The sequence below is a fragment of the Rhodamnia argentea genome, chromosome 8 (genome assembly GCF_020921035.1).
Source record: "Rhodamnia argentea isolate NSW1041297 chromosome 8, ASM2092103v1, whole genome shotgun sequence".
NCBI classification, from domain to species: Eukaryota; Viridiplantae; Streptophyta; class Magnoliopsida; order Myrtales; family Myrtaceae; genus Rhodamnia; species Rhodamnia argentea.
Genome location: NC_063157.1, coordinates 7249868 through 7272773, shown reverse-complemented (window position 1 = coordinate 7272773; position 22906 = coordinate 7249868). Strand labels below are relative to the sequence as shown.

The 22906-nt window shown below is 41.8% G+C and overlaps 1 protein-coding gene across 1 annotated transcript; it reads left to right on the top strand.

Annotated features, from left to right (window-relative positions):
* Positions 1 to 19370: 19370 nt before the first annotated feature.
* Positions 19371 to 19913, top strand: LOC115752643. Its single transcript, XM_030690921.2, has one exon. It carries the CDS (start codon positions 19371 to 19373, stop codon positions 19911 to 19913), a length of 543 nt encoding a protein of 180 aa, XP_030546781.2.
* Positions 19914 to 22906: the final 2993 nt, after the last annotated feature.

Genomic DNA, 22906 nt, shown 5'->3' with positions numbered 1-22906 from the left:
GTTTCCCTATATGCAACAATTAACTACTTAAATAAAACATGCAATATGGCACAACATTTACGTAATATGAAACAACATGCAAGATAATGAACTCGAACAAACATGATATGCCAATGACATGAACATGCGACATAACAAAAAAATGAATGAATATGCAATTTTCGAAAAAAAATATGGTATGTGATGCTGGTGATATTCAAAATACGCCAATGAACAACATAGGATGTAAAAGTATAACACGCGATATGCGAGATATGATTTTTCTAAAAATATGATATGAGAAAGATATGCAAAGATGGCATGATATATGCAAGAGATACGCATGGAAAACACAAGATATGCAATGAGGTATATTTTTTGTATTTTTTTGTGAATAAGATAAGATATGCATGAAATCACATAAGACGACATGAGATATGATAGGAACGTGATGAGATACTCAAAATATGCATAAAATGATGCAAAATGGCATGAACCGATCTTTTGTATTTTTACATGAATTTTCCCCAATATGAGAGATGCATGAAATAAATGAGGTGCGTGATATCTTTAAATATGGAATGCAAAATTAGGGATATTCGAAAATATGCAGTGGATATGCAAGATATGCATAAAATTCGAAATATGCGCCAAAATGACGTGAGATATTCAGGATATGCTAAATATGCAATGAGATAATGCGAGATATGCATGACAAAATTCTCTGATTTCTGTCCCCTTTCTTTTGAATTTTTAGCCAGATTAAAAGTATTCTGATTTGATTCTCTTTACCTAAATTTTCAAGATAAACTTAATGAGATAAAGTTTTTAAGGAACCTTATCTTCCTAAAGATTTAATCAGACATGATTTATAAGAAACCATATCTCACTAATTTTTTAGGATTCTTTTTTAAATTTATCAGGAAATTTAAATCAAACAAGATCTCAATCAATTGCAGAATATCAATCCAATCAAATAATTCAAGATAGCAATCCGGATAAGTCGAAACGAATCAAACCCCATCCTCTTGCATTTTTTCAAAAAAGGATATTCATAAATCTAAATTCGGCGTTTTGAAGTTAGCAAATCGGATCTAAACGGCGATAGATGAGATTAACTAAATTCCCATCTTTACTAAGTTGGAGGGTCGTATCCGAACGGCGACGGACAAGTTTATCCAACTTAACATAGATGTTGCCTATTAGGGAATAAAATTCCCTAATTTAGATTTAGGATTTTTTATTCTGAAAACATGTCTAGTGAGTCCAATTAAAACCCAATTTTCGAAATTTGTGATAAAATTAAGGTTTTGATATTTAAATCATACAAAAATAATTGCTTCTTGAGTTTCCCCAAAAAAAAAACTGCGTTCTTGCCTCAACGATAGCATTAAATCAGCATCAAACACATGCAAAATAGCAACTAGAAAAGTCAAAGACTCACCTATTTAGCTCCTACAAAAATCTGCATGGTCAAACGTCACGGAACATGCGAAAACGAGGTATTTTTCGGAGCAAACAGCATGCCGATAGTGCAGGAACAACATTATTACAGTGCACTAAACAGCTCAAAAAGAATAAATAAAAACACCCTAAAACTTGTTTGAATTAACCGTAAAAGTATGTGAGTGTCACCTTGATTCGTCGGGCAAGATTTGAGCTGAGTCGCGATGAGGAGTAATTGGACGGATGCGGCGGAAGAATTCGAGCGCCGGTTGCATCGCAAAACGAGACAATGGCACCGATTGTGGCTGCTTAGTGGAGCTTGAAAAATCTGGAAACTTGCCTTCTTATCATGGATGTGGCCGTTTAGTGTCGAAGAAGAAGCAGCCGCACGCAATTCTCCTAGGAAAATCCAAAAAGAGTTGACCGCCACAGTGGAGGCTTGCCACAAATTCCTCCTTTTCCTTTTGACTTGCTTTTGGCTTTTTGATTATGTTGGAACCGTGGATCTGCAGCTCTTGATGTGGTTTCCCCTTCTTGTTTTGGCAAGGATCGAAATAGTGGAACTAAAAGCCGAGATTGTGAGGGAGGAAGGTACTCGATGGAGGTGTCCCCGCCCAATTCTCTTTAGCCTCTCTTTTTCTACTCTCAAAATTCTGGACGTGAGTGCTCTCCTTTAACCCTAGAGAAAGAACTCTATTTATAAAGAAAAGCCTTGCAAGCTTGGGGCTTAAGTTTTGTTAATCTTGCCAAACAGACCCGGGATCAAAATATGTGATCAATTAAGTCCCAAAGGGTCCAATTGCATTAATTTGACAGAAATTTTTGGCACATAATAATTGACATTTTTAATTAAGGCCTTTTTCTCAATTAAGCTCAAGATAACCCCAAATTCTTCCTTGAATTGCCGATTTTTTTCCAATTCAAGTCCATATTCACTTGATAAATTAGCTCAAATCTTCCGCCGTTGGTGGTCCAATGCAAAATGCAATGTATGAATTAAATGAAAATGATGAGCTATTATTTTTTGTAGGAATTAAAATTTAACTCCAGATTTTTTATGGAAGATAAATGATTAAATAGAAATCAAAATTTAGGTGTCAACAGCTGCCCCTCTTTGAGTGGAAGCTCGTAGAGGTTTCGCTCAAAGACCAAAGATTGCAACCTAAATTTTGCTAATGCGAGTGATAGTAATTTTTGGTGGCATTGAATCCCTTTTTTTTTATGTGAAATAAATGATGCATGAAATGCGAGACTGTAAATAACATGTGAAATCTGTACATGGATCGCATATGAGAATACATGTTGCACTAAATACCTCATAATGCTGATGATTCCCTTAATCTCCAAGTTTCTGATGTGAGGATCTTAAGGTACTGGGCTCATCCGTTATCAGAGATTTCCCCTGATGCAAGACGACGCAAGATATGTGTATCCTTCGAGATCACAAGAGCTACGTCGTTGTGAGTCGAAAGAAGTGAAATCAAGTTCACAAGAGCTACGTCGTTGTGAGTTGATAAAATGTCAAAATCGCCAGTGCATATGTCTTCACGATTTGACGAAAGGGAACCAAAATCATAAGAGCTACGTCGTTATGATTTGGTTTGGATCAAAATCATGGGTGCTTATGTCGTCATGATTTGATAAAAGAGTCGAGAATCATAAGAGCTACGTCATTATGAGTCGATCGAAGGTCAAGATCACCAGTGCATATGTCTTCGTGATTCGAGACCGAAATCATAAGAGCTACGTCGTTATGATTTGATAAGATGTCAAGATCGCCGGTGCATGTGTCTACACGACCTAACAGGAGAGGCATATTGCCCGATTTGAACAATATTTGAAAGGAGTACCACCGAGTGGAATCGATAAGTACTAAAGGGGCATATTGCCTGAATTGAATCATAACAACTACCATCAGAAGAGTTGTTAGTTTGAAAAGAGGTTTAGAAAACTTACCCGGGTTCTCCGAACGAATAATCAAGGAACGAGGCGGATTGCTTGTATCGTACCTGTTTAATCACTTGAGATGAACATGATCAATTGTTAACACAACATGACACATCCACAAATTCTTGAATTTTTCTTTTCTTTTTTTTACACATTGTAAAGCTCCATGGGGATTTGTCAATAAGGAAATAAGTCTGATCCTTTTGACGAGTTTGATCAAATCGAATGAGGAACTGCAGTAAAAAAGGACTTTCGCTCACTCTCATGAAAAAGGTTTTGAAATCCGACCATTGATACGTATAAGAGAAAACACTCAGAATCGCCATCATCGGACTTGACAAGGGTCCGGGTATTCTCGCAATTAGTATGACCGGACCAATCATGAGATCTTTTGCAAGGACTGTAATTCAGGTTTGGTCAAAGGGTTTATCAAAGGGGACTCATATGAGTCATTTTTGGCTTTGAAATGAAATGAGATCCTTGTCAACTGCATCGGGTTTACAAGTCAAGAACCCCGCAAAATGAAGTAAAAATGATCTTACTCCCACTTCTTCGAGCAATATTTATAAGCAATTCAAAATCCTACATTAACCCAAGTGCCCTAATCAGAAGAGACTTTTAGTAACGGTTGTAATGTAGGTTCAGGGTAGGCCTAGAAATGAAGGGCTTATGTGCAATAAAGGGTGCATAATGATGAGACCGGTGACCATCTCTTTGCTTAGAATGGTATTCTTGCAGACTTCCCGAGGAACATTTGAATGCGTCCAACCGAGACACCCCTTCATTACGTAGATTTTCCCGGGAGTTTTTTTCTCTTTTCTTTTACAGGAAATGGCCCCTTTTTCTTTTTCTTTTTTTTTGGTATGTCTTTGCTTTTCTTACTCCCTTCTCTCGCCTCTCTTTTTTTAAAAAGGAAGGAAGGGGTCTCGTCTAGGTCCTGTACATTTTGCGGGCAAATCTTTCGATTTCGAGTTTGCCCCAATGCATTTTGCTCATTTGCTAGATGATCCGAAATGATTCCTTGCTAGGATGATCACCAATTGGGTTACAAGAAATGAATCAACCGCTCAAGTTGGGTTTGCAAAGGGATAAATGTGTATGATGTAGGGAATGAAACGCTCTTCGTCATGTTTAAGGCACTTGGACTAATACATAATTCACATACAATAAATACACTCAAAGATTGATGTAAGTGAGGGGAAGAAAATTTTACTCATTCCTTGATATGAGAATTGCCCCGATGTGGGGTTGTTCCCGACAAGGGCATGAAATGAAACGCCGTTCAAAGGGGTTAAGCAAAGGGCAACCTTTAATGTTTGGATGGAGGAAATGAATGCCTCATATCATCTTGGTCGTCATACTTCTCGCGAGATAACCCTCTACCTTGTTAGTATGGAAACTCTCTCTTTTCACTAGGGGTTATGATATAGACGTGTATAGGAAATGGCTTGCCTTTCATCGTCCTAATATTCCTCATTCAAAATGATCGGTTCAACAGAATCAAAGAAATTTCCCGATCGAAAACTTCCCACATTGAAAATTAACAATGCGAATAGGAACAATTCAAGTACAAGTATAATGCATGAACACTCATTAGATGAATTGTAACCTGATTAAAATGTCAGAGAAAATCAAGCATAATATTTCTTTACAAAGATCGAATTGACAGGGTTGGTAAAAACACGACCATCCATCTCGATCAAAATCGGAGCGCCTCTTGGGAGTACCTTCTTCACAACATACGGGCCACTATAGTTTGGAGCGAACTTCCCTTCCGGAAGTGGAACAATGGGCAACAATTTTCGCAGGACAAGGTCACCAACCTGGAAGTGTCGAGGCCGAACCTTTTTGTTGAAAGATTTAGCAACCCTTTGCTGATAGCACTCGCCGTGACATACGGCCCTAAGCCGCTTTTCATCGATCAAATTTAACTGGTCCATCCTCCGTTGGATCCAATCAACTTCGGTCGACTTGACTTGAGATAGGACCCGCAAGGAAGGAATCTCCACTTCGATCGGTAACACTGCTTCCATCCCGTATAGAAGAGAGTATGGGGTTGCCCCAGTAGATGTTCGGATCGAAGTCCGATACGCCATGAGGGCACACAGCAACCTCTCATGCCAGTCACGATAATTCTCAGCTGCCTTAGCTAAGATCTTCTTAATGTTCTTGTTGGTCGCTTCCACCGCCCCGTTCATCCGGGGACGGTATGGAGAAAAGTTCGGATGCTTGATCTTGAATTCCTTGAACATATCATTGACCCGCTTGTTGTTCGGGTTTGAACCATTGTCGGTGATTATGGTTTCGAGCGAACCGTATCGTGCGATAATGTCTCGACGGATGAATTTCACGACATTCCGAGTCAGAATCGCCAAGTATGATGCAGCTTCAATCCATTTAGAAAAATAGTCAATGGCCACTAGAATGAAACGATGCCCATTGGAAGCCTTAGGATTAATAGGACCGATCACGTCAATGCCCCACATAGAGAATGACCATGGTTCGTAGAACCGATGCAGCTCGTTCGGAGGAACGTTAATCTTGTCACCGTGAATCTGGCATTTGTGACAGCTTCGGACATGTTGAATACAATCGCTCTCTAAGGTGAGCCAAGAATAGCCCAACCTCATGATCTTCTTGGCTAGCATGTGTCCATTCATGTGCGGACCACAAATTCCTTCGTGTACTTCCATCATCAGGCGAATCGCTTCGGTGGAATCTATACACCTTAGAAGGACCGAATCGAACGACCGTTTGTATAAACTCTCTCCGCTCGAAAAAAATTTCGAGGCCATCTTCTTTATGTACCTTTGGTCGGACGCGGTACTTTTCTCTGGAAACTCCCGCTTCTGAATGTAAGTCTTGATGTCGTGGTACCATGGCTTGCCGTCGGGTTCATCGGTCATAGCCATACAATATGCTGGCTTCCTTAGTATCTCGATCTTCAACGGCTCAATCTCAAGTCCATTAGTGACTTGTAACATTGAGGACAGGGTAGCCAAAGCATCGGCGAACCGATTGTGAGTTCTAGGCAAATACTCGAACGAGATATCGTGAAACTCCTCTACTAATTCATCAAGATACTCGTGGTATGGCAGCAGTTTGGCATCCCGGGTTTTCCATTTTCCAACTGTTTGGAGGATAATCAACGCCGAATCCCCAAATACCTTGAGTCGAGTAACTCCCATCTCAAGCGCGGCCTGCAAGCCGAGGATACACGCCTCATATTCTGCTATGTTATTTGTGCATGGAAATACCAACTTCGCTGCCACAGGATAATGCCGACCACCGGGGGATATTAGCACCGCTCCAGTGCTCGATCCGGATAAATTTACAGCTCCGTCAAAATACATGGTCCAGATGTAATCCTCCACCGACATGATTCGATCCTCAGAATGATAGGCATCATCATCTCGCCCTGGATTTTCGGCTAGGACATCCGCTATAACCCGTCCCTTGATTGACTTTTGGGACAAATATTAAACATCAAACTCGGAAATGAGGATTTGCCATTTGGCAAGTCTACCAATTAAGGCGGGTTGATTTAGCAAGTATTTGATAGGATCGCACTCTGTCACCAGAAGCACCTGGTAATGCAAGGTATATTGCCGAAGCCTGTGCAGTACCCGGACTAACGCCGCACAAGTTTTCTCTGTTTCGGAGTACTTCATTTCCGAAGCTGTGAATTTCTTGCTCAGATAATAAATGGCTTGTTCTTTTCCATCCTCCTGCCTTTCTTGGGCTAACATGGCGCCCAAAGACTCACTATGGATTGTGAGGTAGAGGATTAAAGGTTGCCCCTGCGCTAGAGGAACAAGCACGGGTGGATTTATGAGATGCCGCTTTAGCTTCTCAAAAGCTTCCTCACATTCGCTATCCCATTCGACTAGCGCATTCTTCTTTAACGGTTTGAGGAACGGCTTAGCGGTTTCTGATAACCGAGAGATGAATCGAGCAATATAGTTTAGCCTACCCATCAAACTTCGCACTTCTTTAACCGTCGTCGGCGGCTTAAGCTCACAAATTGCCTTGACTTTAGAAGGGTCGACTTCAATACCCTTCTTGCTTACCACGAATCCAAGCAGCTTGCCCGAGCTGGTCCCAAAGACACACTTGGCGGGGTTGAGACGTAACTTGAACTTTCGGAGTCCGTCAAACAATTTCTTTAGCGTTTCGACGTGATCTTCTCCATGCCTCGTCTTTTCTATCATGTCATCGACGTAAACTTCAATCTCATTATGCATCATGTCATGGAAAAGGGCAACCATGGCTCGTTGGTAAGTAGCTCCAGCGTTTCTGAGACCGAACGGCATTACCCGGTAATAGAACATTCCCCATGGCATGGTGAAAGTGGTTTTCAACTTGTCATTGACATTCATCGGGATCCGATTGTACCCGGAGAAACCATCCATGAATGAAAACAATTCAAACCTCGCAGATCAGTACTGTCAACGAGTACGTCTATATGTGGGAGGGGAAAATCATCTTTAAGATCGGCCTTGTTCAAGTCTCGATAATCGACACAAACCCGAATGCAGCCGTCTTTCTTCATGACATGGACTATGTTAGCGACCCAATCGGAATATTCTGTAATCTAAATGAATCCTACGTCGAGAAGCTTCATGACCTCCTCTTTGATCTTCCGCACTAATTCTGGTCCGGCCCTCCTTGACTTTTGCACTGCTGGCTTAGCCGAAGGATCGATCGGCAAACAATGTTCGACAATGGAACGGTCAAGACCGGGCATATCTGCATAGGACCAGGCAAAAATGTCTTGGTAATCCTTCAAAAGCTTGATCGGGCACTCGGATATTTCGGGGGAAAGGTTCGCCCCTATCTTAATCTCTTTAGGATTTTCCTCATCGCCCAAGTTGATTGATATAGTCTCATCGCCGGTTAGAGGTTTAAATGTCTCGTGTTGCTCGAAGTCTTGACGTATTTCCTCGTAGTCGGGAGTGAACTCGTCCAAGTCGTATACTCCGGAATCCACTGGGTCTCCCTCTTCCCATTTACCCCTGAAACAAAAAGTAGTAGAATCAGGAGGACAAACAACGTTTAAATATTCGATGCATTTCTTTGCAAATCGAGCACCTTTAGCCGCATTTTCTTATTTTCGAAGACCTCGGGACGAGAACTCTTGACGGAGTCCAACTCTCGATGCTTACCATAGATGATGGATTGTTCAATCGTTGGTTATCGTCATTGGGTTGGTTTGGGATACTCCGACAAGATTTCAAAGATCATAATAAAAATTGTCTGTAATTTTATTGATATCCAATCAATGAATTACATCTTATTGAAAGGGAAGTACAACATTGAATCAAAATCCTACGAAAGCAATGTGACCTAAAGGAAAGCAGGAAATATCCCACGCAGGGGAACATGAAAATAAATAAGCAAGTGTTACTCTGAAACCAATCCCTCTAGCGGATCGTCGAACGTGGCATTGACGGATAGCTTCGAGAGTTCACGTACTATATTAGGCTCCTCTTCAAATGCGCCATCAACCTCTATGGTCTCTTCCAATACAGTAGCAATAGTCAGATTATCGAACCAACCGGCAAGGTCGAGGTCCTCATCCTCTCTATCTAGCATCATCGGAACAGCATCTTGGCATTACGGGAACACTATTCCCAAATCATCCTCAAACCGGCTCAACTCATCGAAACCACCGGTCACTTCAGCCAATCGGAAGGTAGTGTACAAGGGAGGTGGCAAAGGACTGCGTTCTTCCTTACTCCGACCAGTTGTATATCGTTTATCACGCATAGGGCGATTATACCCTCGATATCCCAAACCACATGTGTGGGACTGCTCTTTAAGCTTGATCGGGGTGTGGATCCCTTGGCCATGCCGACCTAAACCCATGCCAAGCTCGAAACCACAATTGACCATCACTTTTGCCACCATAAGGGATGCGGATGACACTTCCGGAATAGGTAAAGGGCTCTCCGGAGATGCATAGATGGTGTGTACTACCTCAAAAGCGTGGTAAGAATCTTCTTCATCATGAACCGGCTCGATGTAAGGGATGGCCGTTTCATTGAAAATCCGGTGATCTTCCTCTCCGTGGACAATCACCAACTTTTGCTCGACCACGAACTTAATTTTCTGATGAAGGCTCGATGGGACAGCCCCGGCGTTGTGAATCCAAGGACGGCCTAGGAGAAGGTTGAAGGATGAAGGAATATCTAGTACTTGGAAGAGAACGTCAAACAAAGAAGGTCCGATCTGAATCTCCAAGTTGATTTGCCCCAGCACATGCTTCTTCACGCCATCGAATGACCGGACAGAAGTCTTGGCCGTCTGCAACCCGGCCAAGTCAATTCCAAGACGATTCAATGTGGCTAATGGACAAATATTCAGTACCGACCCGTTGTCAATAAGTACCCGAGCCACGTGAGTTTGCTTGTGTTTGACCGTTATGTGCAAAGCTTTGTTATGACCCCGCCCCTCAAGCGGAATCTCATCGTCGGCGAATGCGACTTGATCTTTTAGAAGGATCGTCCTTACAAAATTCTCCAATTTGTCCCGCTCAATATTCTCGTGTACGTGAATTTGACCGAGTACCTTCATTAAGGACTCCCGATGCTTCTCGGATGATTGCAGAAGTTCAAGTAGGGACACTTGAGCCGGTGACTTCCGCAATTGGTCGACGATACTATACTCACTCGCTTTGATCACGGCTAAGAATTCCTTAGCATCCTTCTCAGCAACTTGCTTAGTTGGCCGGTCATCGTTATAAGCACGTCATGATCTTGTTACCAGGGCAAGATCGTAGGACCAAGGAACCGCCTTGTCACTAACATACGGAAAAGGCTGGGGCGAGGCAATGACGATTTCGAGTTCATCATCCACTGCATCTTCCAAGGCGGGCATATCTGCCAACTCCGGATCATTCTTGATCAAGTCGGTCGTATCAGCATCTTCTACCCGAGACTCTCGAAAGGTCCCGGGTTGGGTCAAAGCTGCAAGCTCTTGATCCCAATCAATGACAATCCGGGATATAGTGGCCACCGTCCCGGCTTGACTTGCCCAAACAATGAATCCGTTCTTCATGAGATCGGAGACTTTTTCCTTCAACTGATCGAGTGATATCGGTTCACCGATCTTATAATATCCTGCTCCGATCGGAGCGTTGAGGACATCGGCTACTTCAACCTTAACAGCACCAACCCGTCCGATTCCTGGCCCGAATACAGCATTAACTTTACCCGAATGATCCGGCAAAGGATTATTCCGAACATTCGGCTGTTTGTTGACCTGGAACGAAGATGCCTTAGAATCAAGTAGATCTTGGATCCGATGCTTCAATACAAAACAGCCATCGGTGTCATGTCCAAGCTCCCCACAATGGTAATCACATTTCTTCGATGGATCGTATCTTGGCGAGCTCGTGTTCTTGGGTCGCAGAGGCTCGGAAATCAGCAAGCCTCTCTTACGTAGAATCGCGAGTACCCGCGACGGGGTTCCCGGTAGAGGGGTAAACCGCCGAGGAGACCGTAGATTCCTTTTTTGTCGTTGTGCGCCGAAATTAGCCTGCTGTTGATTAGGAATCTGTACGACCGGCGTGCGGGTCATGGGTTTTTGGCCGTAGGTCATGTTGACTCGTGGGGCCGGCTCCTTGTCCTTCCTTATTGCAAACCTTTTGGTTGTCGTGGCGGCATTACCGTACCAACCTTTCTTCATGCCACTCTCGACTTCTTCAGCCATTGCAATGAGATGGCTGAATGACGTGGCAACGAATCCCAAAACTCGAGTTCTCATAACTTGCGGTAGGGTGGAAACAAACAATTTCATGAGCTCCCTTTCGGGAGGGACCGGTTTCAACTGAGATGCCACGTTCCTCCACCTGGTGGCATACTGCTTGATCGTTTCTCCTTTCTTCATCTCAAGCTGCTCAAGATCTTCTCTGGTGGTGAGCACGTCCAAGTTAAAGCTAAAATGTTTGACGAAAGCATTAGCTGCCTTCTCCCAATCATCCATCCGATAGATCTCGTAGTCCGTATACCATCTCATGGCAGCTTCCGTTAGACTAGCCTGGAAAGTCCGAACCATTAGGGGGTCGTTGGTCGCATGCTTGTTCATTCTTGCTTGATACATCCGGACGTGCTGGACCGGGTTGGAAGTCCCATCATACTTCTCGAAATCGGGCATCTTAAACTTCTCCGGCACCGTGACCTTTGAAAAGACAAACAGGTCAATCCGGGGTATGCTGTGCGTTCCCTCCATCTCACGGATTCGCTGCTCTATTTGGGCCAATAACTTAGCCATTTCAACGGATGGTCCCATAGTCACGGGGCTAGCTTGGGAGATGAGAGCTGGTGATAGGGCGCTCGAGCCGGCGCCAGTATTGACAACATCCTCTAGCGGCATGGTGTAATCAAGGACATGCTCGGAAGCCTTCTCGGGATTGCTTGCGGGAAGGGTTGGAGAGATGGCATTCTGAGGTGTCGGACCGGTCGGGTGCTTAGCAGAAGCAATAGTAGCAGCCATCATACGTTCCATCATCCGGCTCATCATACCTTCAAACCTCTGGTTCATAGCCTCGAATTGATCTCGCAAAGCTTCCCGGACTGCATTATTGATTTCAGCTTTGTCCGCCATTTTCTTAGCCACCGATCGGGTAATGTGCGGAGGATCCGTGATAAATTACTGTTCAAAAGTAACAAGAGAAAATAAGTATAATGAGTAAGAATAGCGAGCCGGTCCATGACGTCCCTCTAGACTCAATGAATGAAATAGGTATGGACAAAAAACTGAATCAGGCAGTTTTCAATTTCGTCGGCTTTTACGAACAAATTCGTCTTAATTCACACTTTCACCGGAATGATGCAAACATTTACGAGCTGATAGATAATACAATGATGAACAACTTTCGTGTTTCGTGCTAAGGTGGGTTTCGCATGGATCAATACAGTTTAATACTTCTTCGAAAAATTTCAGCCTAGAAAGCTGCTTCGTCGGATCCCCATAAAAAGAATGAAAGACCACTTAAAAATGTGATCCAAGGTCTGAAATTTTTTAGGATGCTAGTTAAAAGACCACTCTACAACTTTCATTTTTCGTGATTTAGAAAAGGAACTCATCTAGTGGTGGTAATCAGCGAAACAAAATTGGTGCCAGTAAAGCTGTCAAAATTCCTGCGACATTGTTCTCAATGGAAAATCACTATTAAATGGAAAATGCATTGGATCATTCTCAAAATTCTACACATGATAGCTCAAGACGTTCTGAGCACTTTCCATTCAAATGTTGGAATTAAAAAATGACTAGAAGAAGCTTGAAAAAAATAAGACCATGCAGAGAGGTCACCTAGAAACAGTAACATCCAGAATACGTCCTAACGGAAACAATGACCATAACTTGTAAATAAAGACTCTAGCTAGCTCGAGCTATAGACTTCTGGGGGATAAGGCGAGCCTTGAGCTTCTTGTACTTTTCCTCGCTCTTCTTAGCTTCTTCCTTTGCTTTAGCAAGCTTACGCTTGAGACGATTGATCTCGAACCGCTTCGTGTCTTGTAGGGCCGCTCGAGGTATAACCGGAAGCCACTCCTTTGGGATAACATGCCCTTGAATGTAGCTCACCAAGGCATGATATGTCTTGACCTCCCCAATAAGAATTCCCTTGGGAAACACTAGCTTGGTTGGCCAGCACCGCTCCCACATAGCATGAGCAAGAGCGACATGCTCCTCAAATCTTCGGCTCTTCAGGTCGAAGTCAATGCGAACCTCTACGCTTTTCGGGTTCGGAGGAATCAACTGTATCATGCCATATTGTCGGACTACCCTCATCGGGTAGTACTTCGTAATGCCAGAAACTCCTAAAAGAGGGACCGGTGCTCCATCTCGACCTGTAAGCCTAGCCTCCTCCACTCTGAACCAAGGAGCATTTCATAGGAAAGTGACAGGACTCGGGCTTCCTAATAGGACTAGCCATTGGGAGTAATGGTATTCGGGAACGCGGTCTTGCTCATTTTTAAACATCAAAAGAGGGTGCTCAAATTCAGAGATTTTCAAAATTTCAAGAAGGCTCCCAAATTTGGAAAAGTGGGAGAGGAACCAAACCCGAAGAAGCTCGGGTGAAGCGCGAAATGCTCTATCTTGGTTTGTTTCGAACTTTGTAAGGGAGATGAAGGTTTCCGCCAAAATGGCATTGAAAATTTTTTTTCCATTATTTACTTGTCGGGCAAAAAACGCAATCATGGGGTCAATTGCATTTTGTTTATGCGGAAAAATGATTGAGCCAAAGAATAGTAGTATGAAAACCTTAGATTTATCATATTTGAATGGAGCTTTTGCAAAACATGAATCCAAAAATGACATAGAGCAACTTCCTCGGTTTGCTTTCAAAACATTATCTACTTCATCTCGATTAACATTTAAATATTCAGATAGAACCAAGACCGGATCCTCTTCAATCGGCGGAGTAATCAACCCGAGTCCAAGTGACTTTCCAACAAGAATGCCATACTCTTCTAAAGTTGGAGTTAGCTCATGCTTACCGAATATGAAAGTAGCGGGATTCGGGCTCCAGAAATGCGCCCGTGCATGGATGAGACCAAATCGAAGTCGAATATGAATCAAGGGGAGCATTCGGCCAATGCGAAATCTAACGGTCTCTCGGCCACCCTCGGGCAATTCGCACCACCATCGCTTCGGTTGATCTTTCGCCGGAGTTATGACTCGTACTTCCCCCATGATGTATAGCTCGAGACTATGACTCTCCTAAAGAATTGTCATGGACAGACCCAAAAATATAAGTAAGTAGGAGAAAAGGGTTCGAGAGAATACCGCCTTTGAATGCCCAAAATAAACAAGCACATATACATACGCATGAAAATGCTCGTGAGATTCGATTTCTATCTAACATGGCTTGGCAAAGGTGGAGCCCCAGGGATATCCAGACTAAATCACCTTGGCTTGTGATTGAACCAAGATCCCCCGCAGACATCCGGCTCGGCCAAGTAACGACCCGCATCACACGGCGAATGATGGAGGTGTTAACTCTTGGCACCGATTTGAAAAGGTTCGGGACTCGAGAAGAGTGACTCGGGTCAAACGGCGATGGCCGAAGTATCCCTAATCAAGTACCATCCTAAGCCTAGCCATTCGGGTCTAATGGCGGGTTGTGTGTTCTAAGTGTGATGCGAAAACAATAAGGACATACACAATAGTTTAAGCACTCAACACTCCAATATAAATCCTACACAATCTCCTTCAATCTGCACAAAAAGGTTAGCAAACACCCTCCCCTTATCACTCCGATCTGCAAGAACATTTAACACCTTCATATGTGAGTTCCAATCAAGATTGCCAAAAGCGAGACATCCATGGAATTTTGTAGGCCTAAATCCACTAAAATTTTAATTTTCCAAAAGATTCAAGTGAACCAGTTAAGTCTTGAATTTTTTTTTTTGAAAAATTAAATTCAGTCCCCAATGGAGTTGCCAAGCTGTCGTGGCCTAAAAAATTTTTTTAGGTTAATGGATTATTGGGCTAATTTTAATGACTAACCTGATACGGGCTCTCCCAAGCCCTACCAACTCGCAACTTTGGTTAATTAGGATGATTCAGGATTCGGAGTCGCCACTAACCATTTTGGGTAGGTTGATTAGAAACATAAATAAAAATAGCATGAGGACTATTCTTATTTCTACGAACCGGAGATTGTGGATTCGGGGACTTGATTACATTAACTAATTAAAGCTAATGCCCTTTCGGTACCTTAATTTCATGAAATGTCCTAGGTTGGCAACTCAAGTTTGATTGAATTCACAAGGAGTTTTTCATGTTCAAGTGAGGTTTTTTTTTATGTTGTCACTTTTTTAGAAAGAATGCAATGCGTAACATGCGAAGGCTAAAATACATGCTGAATTTGTGTGACTAAATTAAGCAATGCTAACGACATCAAATTAAAGTGGAATGCAAGGCAACGTGCAAACAATTATGCAATAAAAATAAACGTATGGAGACCGTAACATGCAAAATGTTAAATCAATGTTTCCCTATATGCAACAATTAACTACTTAAATAAAACATGCAATATGGCACAACATTTACGTAATATGAAACGACATGCAAGATAATGAACTCGAACAAACATGATATGCCAATGACATGAACATGCGACATAACAAAAAAATGAATGAATATGCAATTTTCGAAAAAAAAAATATGGTATATGATGCTGGTGATATTCAAATACGCCAATGAACAACATAGGATGTAAAAGTATAACACGCGATATGCGAGATATGATTTTTCTAAAAATATGATATGAGAAAGATATGCAAAGATGGCATGATATATGCAAGAGATACGCATGGAAAACACAAGATATGCAATGAGGTATATTTTTTGTATTTTTTTGTGAATAAGATAAGATATGCATGAAATCACATAAGACAACATGAGATATGACAGGAACGTGATGAGATACTCAAAATATGCATAAAATGATGCAAAATGGCATGAACCGATCTTTTGTATTTTTACATGAATTTTCCCCAATATGAGAGATGCATGAAATAAATGAGGTGCATGATATCTTTAAATATGGAATGCAAAATTAGGGATATTCGAAAATATGCAGTGGATATGCAAGATATGCATAAAATTCGAAATATGCGCCAAAATGACGTGAGATATTCAGGATTTGCTAAATATGCAATGAGATAATGCGAGATATGCATGACAAAATTCTCCGATTTCTGTCCCCTTTCTTTTGAATTTTTGGCCGGATTAAAAGTATTCTGATTTGATTCTCTTTACCTAAATTTTCAAGATAAACTTAATGAGATAAAGTTTTTAAGGAACCTTATCTTCCTAAAGATTTAATCAGACATGATTTATAAGAAACCATATCTCACTAATTTTTTAGGATTCTTTTTTAAGTTTATCAGGAAATTTAAATCAAACAAGATCTCAATCAATTGCAGAATATCAATCCAATCAAATAATTCAAGATAGCAATCTAGATAAGTCGAAACGAATCAAACCCCATCCTCTTGCATTTTTTCAAAAAAGGATATTCATAAATCTAAATTCGGCGTTTTGAAGATAGCAAATCGGATCTAAACGGCGATAGATGAGATTAACTAAATTCCCATCTTTACTAAGTTGGAGGGTCGTATCCGAACGGCGACGGACAAGTTTATCCAACTTAACATAGATGTTACCTATTAGGGAATAAAATTCCCTAATTTAGATTTAGGATTTTTTATTCTGAAAACATGTCTAGTGAGTCCAATTAAAACCCAATTTTCGAAATTTGTGATAAAATTAAGGTTTTGATATTTAAATCATACAAAAATAATTGCTTCTTGAGTTTCCAAAAAAAACTGCGTTCTTGCCTCAACGATAGCATTAAATCAGCATCAAACACATGCAAAATAGCAACTAGAAAAGTCAAAGACTCACCTGTCTAGCTCCTGCAAAAATCTGCATGGTCAAACGTCACGGAACATGCGAAAACGAGGTATTTTTCGGAGCAAACAGCATGCCGATAATGCAGGAACAGCATTGATACAGTGCACTAAACAACTCAAAAAGAATAAATAAAAACACCCTAAAACATGTTTGAATTAACCCTAAAAGTATGCGAGTGTCACCTTGATTCGTCGGGCAAGATTTGAGCTGAGTCGCGATGAGGAGTAATTGGACAGATGCGGCAGAAGAATTCGAGCGCCGCTTGCGTCGCAAAACAAGACAAAGGCACCGATTGTGGCTGCTTAGTGGAGCTTGAAAAATCTGGAAACTTGCCTTCTTATCATGGACGTGGCCGTTTGGTGTCGAAGAGGAAGCAGCCGCACGCAATTCTCCAAGGAAAATCCAAAAAGAGTTGACCGCCACAGTGGAGGCTTGCCACAAATTCCTCCTTTTCCTTTTGACTTGCTTTTGGCTTTTTGATTATGTTGGAACCGTGGATCTGTAGCTCTTGATGTGGTTTCCCCTTCTTGTTTTGGCAATGATCGAAATAGTGGAACTCCGAAGCCGAGATTGTGAGGGAGGAAGGTACTCGATGGAGGTGTCCCCGCCCAATTCTCTTTAGCCTCTCTTTTTCTACTCTCAAAATTCTGGACGTGAGTGCTCTCCTTTAACCCTAGAGAAAGAACTCTATTTATAAAGAAAAGCCTCGCAAGCTTGGGGCTTAAGTTTTGTTAATCTTGCCAAACAGACCCGGGATCAAAATATGTGATCAATTAAGTCCCAAAGGGTCAAATTGCATTAATTTGACCGAAATTTTTGGCACATAATAATGGACATTTTTAATTAAGGCCTTTTTCTCAATTAAGCTCAAGATAACCCCAAATTCTTCCTTGAATTGCCGATTTTTTTTCAATTCAAGTCCATATTCACCCGATAAATTAAGCTCAAATCTTCTCGCGTTGGTGGTCCAATGCAAAATGCAATGTATGAATTAAATGAAAATGATGAGCTATTATTTTTTGTAGGAATTAAAATTTAACTCCAGATTTTTTATGCAAGATAAATGATTAAATAGAAATCAAAATTTAGGTGTCAACGGTGTTCGATACCACGATTGGAAGTATGCTAGCACGAGAAATGACAAGGGCAAGGAACAGGTAGTCTACTACTTGAGTAGGATGCTGAACGATGCCAAAACAAGTTACTCCCCCATGGAGAAATTGTGTCCGTTATTGCACTATGCTTGTACGAAATTATTACATTATATGTTGTCAACCATGGTACATGTAATCAGTAGGATAGACATGATTAAGTACATGTTGTCCGGGCCATTTATAAGAGGCGGGATTACAAAATAGGCGTTTATTTTGTTAGAGATCAATTTGATGTACGTGCCGCTCAAAGCAATAAAAGGACAAACAGTGTCTGACTTTGTCACCGAATACCTATCGGGCTTAAAGATAGAAGATGTTGAAAATTATTTTCGTGTCGAACCTTGGGTGTTTTATTTTGATGGATTAGTAGCATCCGGATTATCGAGCGCTGGGATTATGATCATATCGTCATACAAAAAAAAAACTAAGCTCATGGTTAAGCGTGATTTTGACTGTTCAAATAATCAAGCTGAATACGAAGTTTTGATTGTGGAGTTAAATGTCTTGATTAACATGAAAGTCAAATCAGTCAAGATTAAAGGGGATTCCCAATTGGTGATAAGACAACTCAGTGGAGAGTACTAATGTCTTAATGAGAATATCATAGTACACTTTAGTTTGGCAAAAGAACTATTGTCGAACTTCGTTGAATACGAATTGGTCCATGTCAGAAGAAGTGAGAATTTGAAAGCCAACGAATTAGCTTAGATGGCATCCGGATATAAAATATCGAAAGAGTTGATGGACCACATAATTACCCAAACGAGAGTCTTATCCTCGATAGACACTCGGGTAATGATGGCTCAAAGTGAGCTAGTTGAAAGTCAAGATACCCAGTCTAGTCGACCAGATTGGAGGACTCCCCCGGTGAGTTGTTTAAGGAGCCCAAACCTTTGTAGCAAGGACTTTAAGAGGCAAGCCCTAAAATACCTCTTAATCGATTATGAACTGTCTTGTAAAACATTAGATGGGCTGTTGCTAAAATATTTGGGACAGGAAGAAGCTATGCTTGTAATGACAGACGTCCATAAAGGAATTTGTGGGGCTCATTGGGCTAGTTTGAAGATGAAATGGTTACTACGATAACATGGATACTTCTGGCCAACAATCACCAGGGATTGCATTGATTACACTAAGGGATGCCAAGATTGCTAAAAGCATTGGCCGGTCCAACATGTCCTTGTCGCACCGATGAACCCAATCATCAAGCCATGGCCTTTTCGAGGATGAGCGATGGATATAATAGGAAAAATATATCCTCCTTCGTCAAAGCAGTATAGTTTTATCTTGGTAGCCATGGACTATTTTATTGAGTGGATCGAGGTGGCCTCGTACAAAAGTGTGACCTAGAAAGTTGTGAGGAAATTCATTGAGAAGCGAATCATTCATCGATTCGAAATTCCATACACCATAATGGCTGACCGAGGAACTGTCTTCATAAGGCGAGAAATATTGAATTTTACCAAGTCTATGGATGTCAAGATGATTTATTCGACACCTTATTATGCCCAAGCATATGGTCGGGCTGATGCCTCTAATAAGGTGATTATTGGTTTGATAAAGAAGCACTTGAAAGATAACCCAAGAGAATGTGATTCATTGTTGTCGATAGTGTTATGTGCTTATCGAACATCTAAGAGATCAAGCATTGGGGTTAGCCCTTACATGCTGACGTATGGACAAGAAGCCGTACTTCCATTCGAGATCACGGTGCAGTCATTAAGGGTGAAACTGCAAGACAATATGACAACAGAAGAGTATGATAAGACGATACATGCAAACATTGATGAATTAGGAGAAAATCGAGCCGTAGCATTGGAAAAGGTAATAGCCCAAAAAGGAAAAGGTGCGAAGGTTTACAATAAGCATGTGAAGGTCAAGCATTTCGACATCGGTGACTTAGTTTGGAAGACCATTTTGCCCACGAGTCTTGATAATAAAAAGTTTCACCAATAGTTGTCGAAGTGGGAAGGACCACACTAAATCATTGATGTTTGTGCTGGAAACACATATCGGATAAGGAAGATTGATGGAAAAGAGCTACAACGATCGATTAACGAAATTTTTGTAAAGAAGTTCTATCTATCCATGTGGGAGATGCGAAAGTCATAGAGGAACCAGGGGGCATGGAATAGGGAAAAGATGGTTCATTCACAGCAAATATTAACGGTACATTTTTCCTCCTCTCTCTCTCTCTCTCTCTCTCTCTCTTCTTCCTATTTGTCCTTGCCCTCCTGAGCTCTCCCCAGTCTTTACTTCAACTTGAGATGGCTCCATGAACCTGACGCCGAAATGGCACGATCGACCCTCCAGGGTGGTATTCTCATTTTTAACACAGTATTTGGCCTGGCCCAAGTCGTCTAAAGCAACCTAAAAGTCTTTTCGCTCCCGCTCTAGTTGCTGGAGGAGTGTCAGTTGGGCCTGCACCTATTCGTCGATATTGTCCAGCACGGCCTTCAAAGCTTCTATATTGGCCTTGACAGAAGCTAAGGACCAGATTTCACTACCCTCGGCCAGTTCATGCTCCTGTCTCTTGATGTCCTTTAGTGGCCTCATCAGATGACGCCGGCTAGCTTCTAGCCATTTAGAGACAACATGGGCGTTCGAGAGCTCGCGGTACACCACCTCTGCATTCTCGTCTTCCTTGATCTTGCACCATAGCTCATGCTCCGCGAGGTCGTATTTAGAGTGCCAGGTTTTGACAGAATTTGTCGACCCTATATTCGAAGGTGACCACGAACTCATCGTAATCTTCCTGGAATGGGTGACCGGTAGGAAGGCCTTATGGTGCAGCCCGCTTAACTAAAGAGTTAAGCTTTTTGAGGATTTTGGGCCTCAGCACCAACATGAGGTGGGTGGAGTTTAGGTAGAAGATGATCTCCTTCCAGAGGGCAGCAAATTCACGACTGAAGATGGAAGACGAGGAAGAAGGCTTCATTTTGGCGGTGTGAAGGTTCGTTGCTATTTGTGAGTTTCAGATGGAGGATTCGAATGGGGACCCACTTGGTATAAACCATGCTATTTATAAGCGAAGATCAAGAGCAGTTGACCCACGATGCAAATTATCTGGTCACAACTCTCCGATAACCAAGGTAATAAAGTTAGTGGGTGAATGCCGAGTTACGAGGTGACTCAACACATCATGGAAAGTGAAGACGTGCAGTTAATCGTGGTGACGTAGAAGGCGGTTTCCCAGTTTGATCCCTATCATCGAGGCGTCGTGGCTGTTCGTATTCGAAGATAAGTCTGAAACGACGTCCATTATTAAATGCCGTGAGGGAAAAGGAAATCTTCTGAGATTATATCTCATGATGAGCTATGCAGATTTGGTGTCAAAGTCAAAGAACGATCGCTAAAGAAGAATAAGGACAAGGGTGGTCAATGAAAGTGGAAATGACCTTTACATGGATGGATAACAGTGGATTACATTATATGCTGCTTAATACTTAAAATAAAACTATAAAATTACATTTCACTATTACAATTGGCATCAGTCAATGCTTCCTTTTGATGCTTAGCCTTAGCAGCTCAAGGTGTAAAGACTCACAGGCTGCGTCTTGGTTCATGATAGTCTTTAACTGAACTAGCAAAGTTTGTGGTGAAGTATGCTCATTGCTCTCCAGAGCATCGAAGACATTATGTTGCCGAGACAATTTGTCATCAATGAAGAGAATGTCTTCTTTCAGCTTGTCAATGACTTCGAGATCCCTTTGTCTTGCTCGATATGATTCTAGAGCTGAATCGAACGTGAGGACAAGTTCGTTAGCAGCAAACTCAAGAGTTCGACATTGGATGGGATAGGGCAGATGGGCTAGGAAAGCCAGGAGGGATTTGATTTCTTTCTCGACGGCCACATCATCACATATAAATGCATACCCGCTTTTTAATAGGTTGTGCAGTCGCGACTATTTAGCGCAAACAAGGTGGTAGTCATCATAAAGTTCATACGACGGAAAAGGAGTCGGTGAATTGGAGTAACCTGGACTACTTGAGACATTGATCATGTTGATACAGACAATCCATGGACTATCGGAGAACCTTTTAGTATGACCATCCGAAGCTAGTAAATTATCTGTATTAAAAGTGAATTAGCAGAGGCACAATTGGACATAGTTGGCAAGCAAGAAGATAATTACCTTCGTCAGCTGGGTGGCTTAGGTCAACATTCGACATAGGCAATAAAGCGTGCTTCCTAAGAGGATGTAATAGGCCCAATAGAGCTCGATAAACTCTCGAAAAGATATCACTGATATCGCCAAGGAAAATAGAAGGGCCATAGTTGGCCCACCATTTATTGAAGAGTAAAGAGCTACATGAATGGCCAAAGAAGTTGATGAAGGAGAGGTGTTCGAGGACATCATGCGCAATCTCACTATGACAAACCATGTCTACCCTCATTTTCCATTTGTTGGAGAAAGGAAAATTCATCGAATATGCTACCGACATAAGAATACCTTGGGTGAGTCCAAATTGGCTGGTACAACAATGGGAGTTGTAAATTTCAAAGCCCGACGAGAAGGTGCCGCCACGGGATTCAGTGCCAAATCAGACGGGACTAAGATGCTCATCCAAAATAGGTGCGTGTCAAGATTTCGATTTCGCTTAATGAATTGTAAACACCAACGTCGACACGCAGCTAGAAGAATTCGAAGCTGGTAAGAGACAACAATATGTTGAGAAAGCTGTCGAATGGTGAGAATCCGTCAGGCAATTGACAGAGTGTTTGACTGAATATCCTTGGGCCAAAGTTATCCCTAATAGACGGTTCAAGTGTTGCGATCCAGCGAATGGAAATAATCCTTTCTTCTTGGAACAATTGAGGAAAAAAAACTTGTAGCTACCCATATAAGATCCACAATGGACCAGAAAAGAGGTTAGGGCTTCCCTCGGTCAAAGAAGCTTGCGCATTTGTCAAGTCACGATATAATGCATCAAGGGTCATACGGCTT

Coding starts and splice junctions, on each gene's coding strand:
- LOC115752643 (XM_030690921.2), top strand. CDS start 19,371: ATGGCTGACCGAGGAACTGTCTTCATAAGGCGAGAAATATTGAATTTT.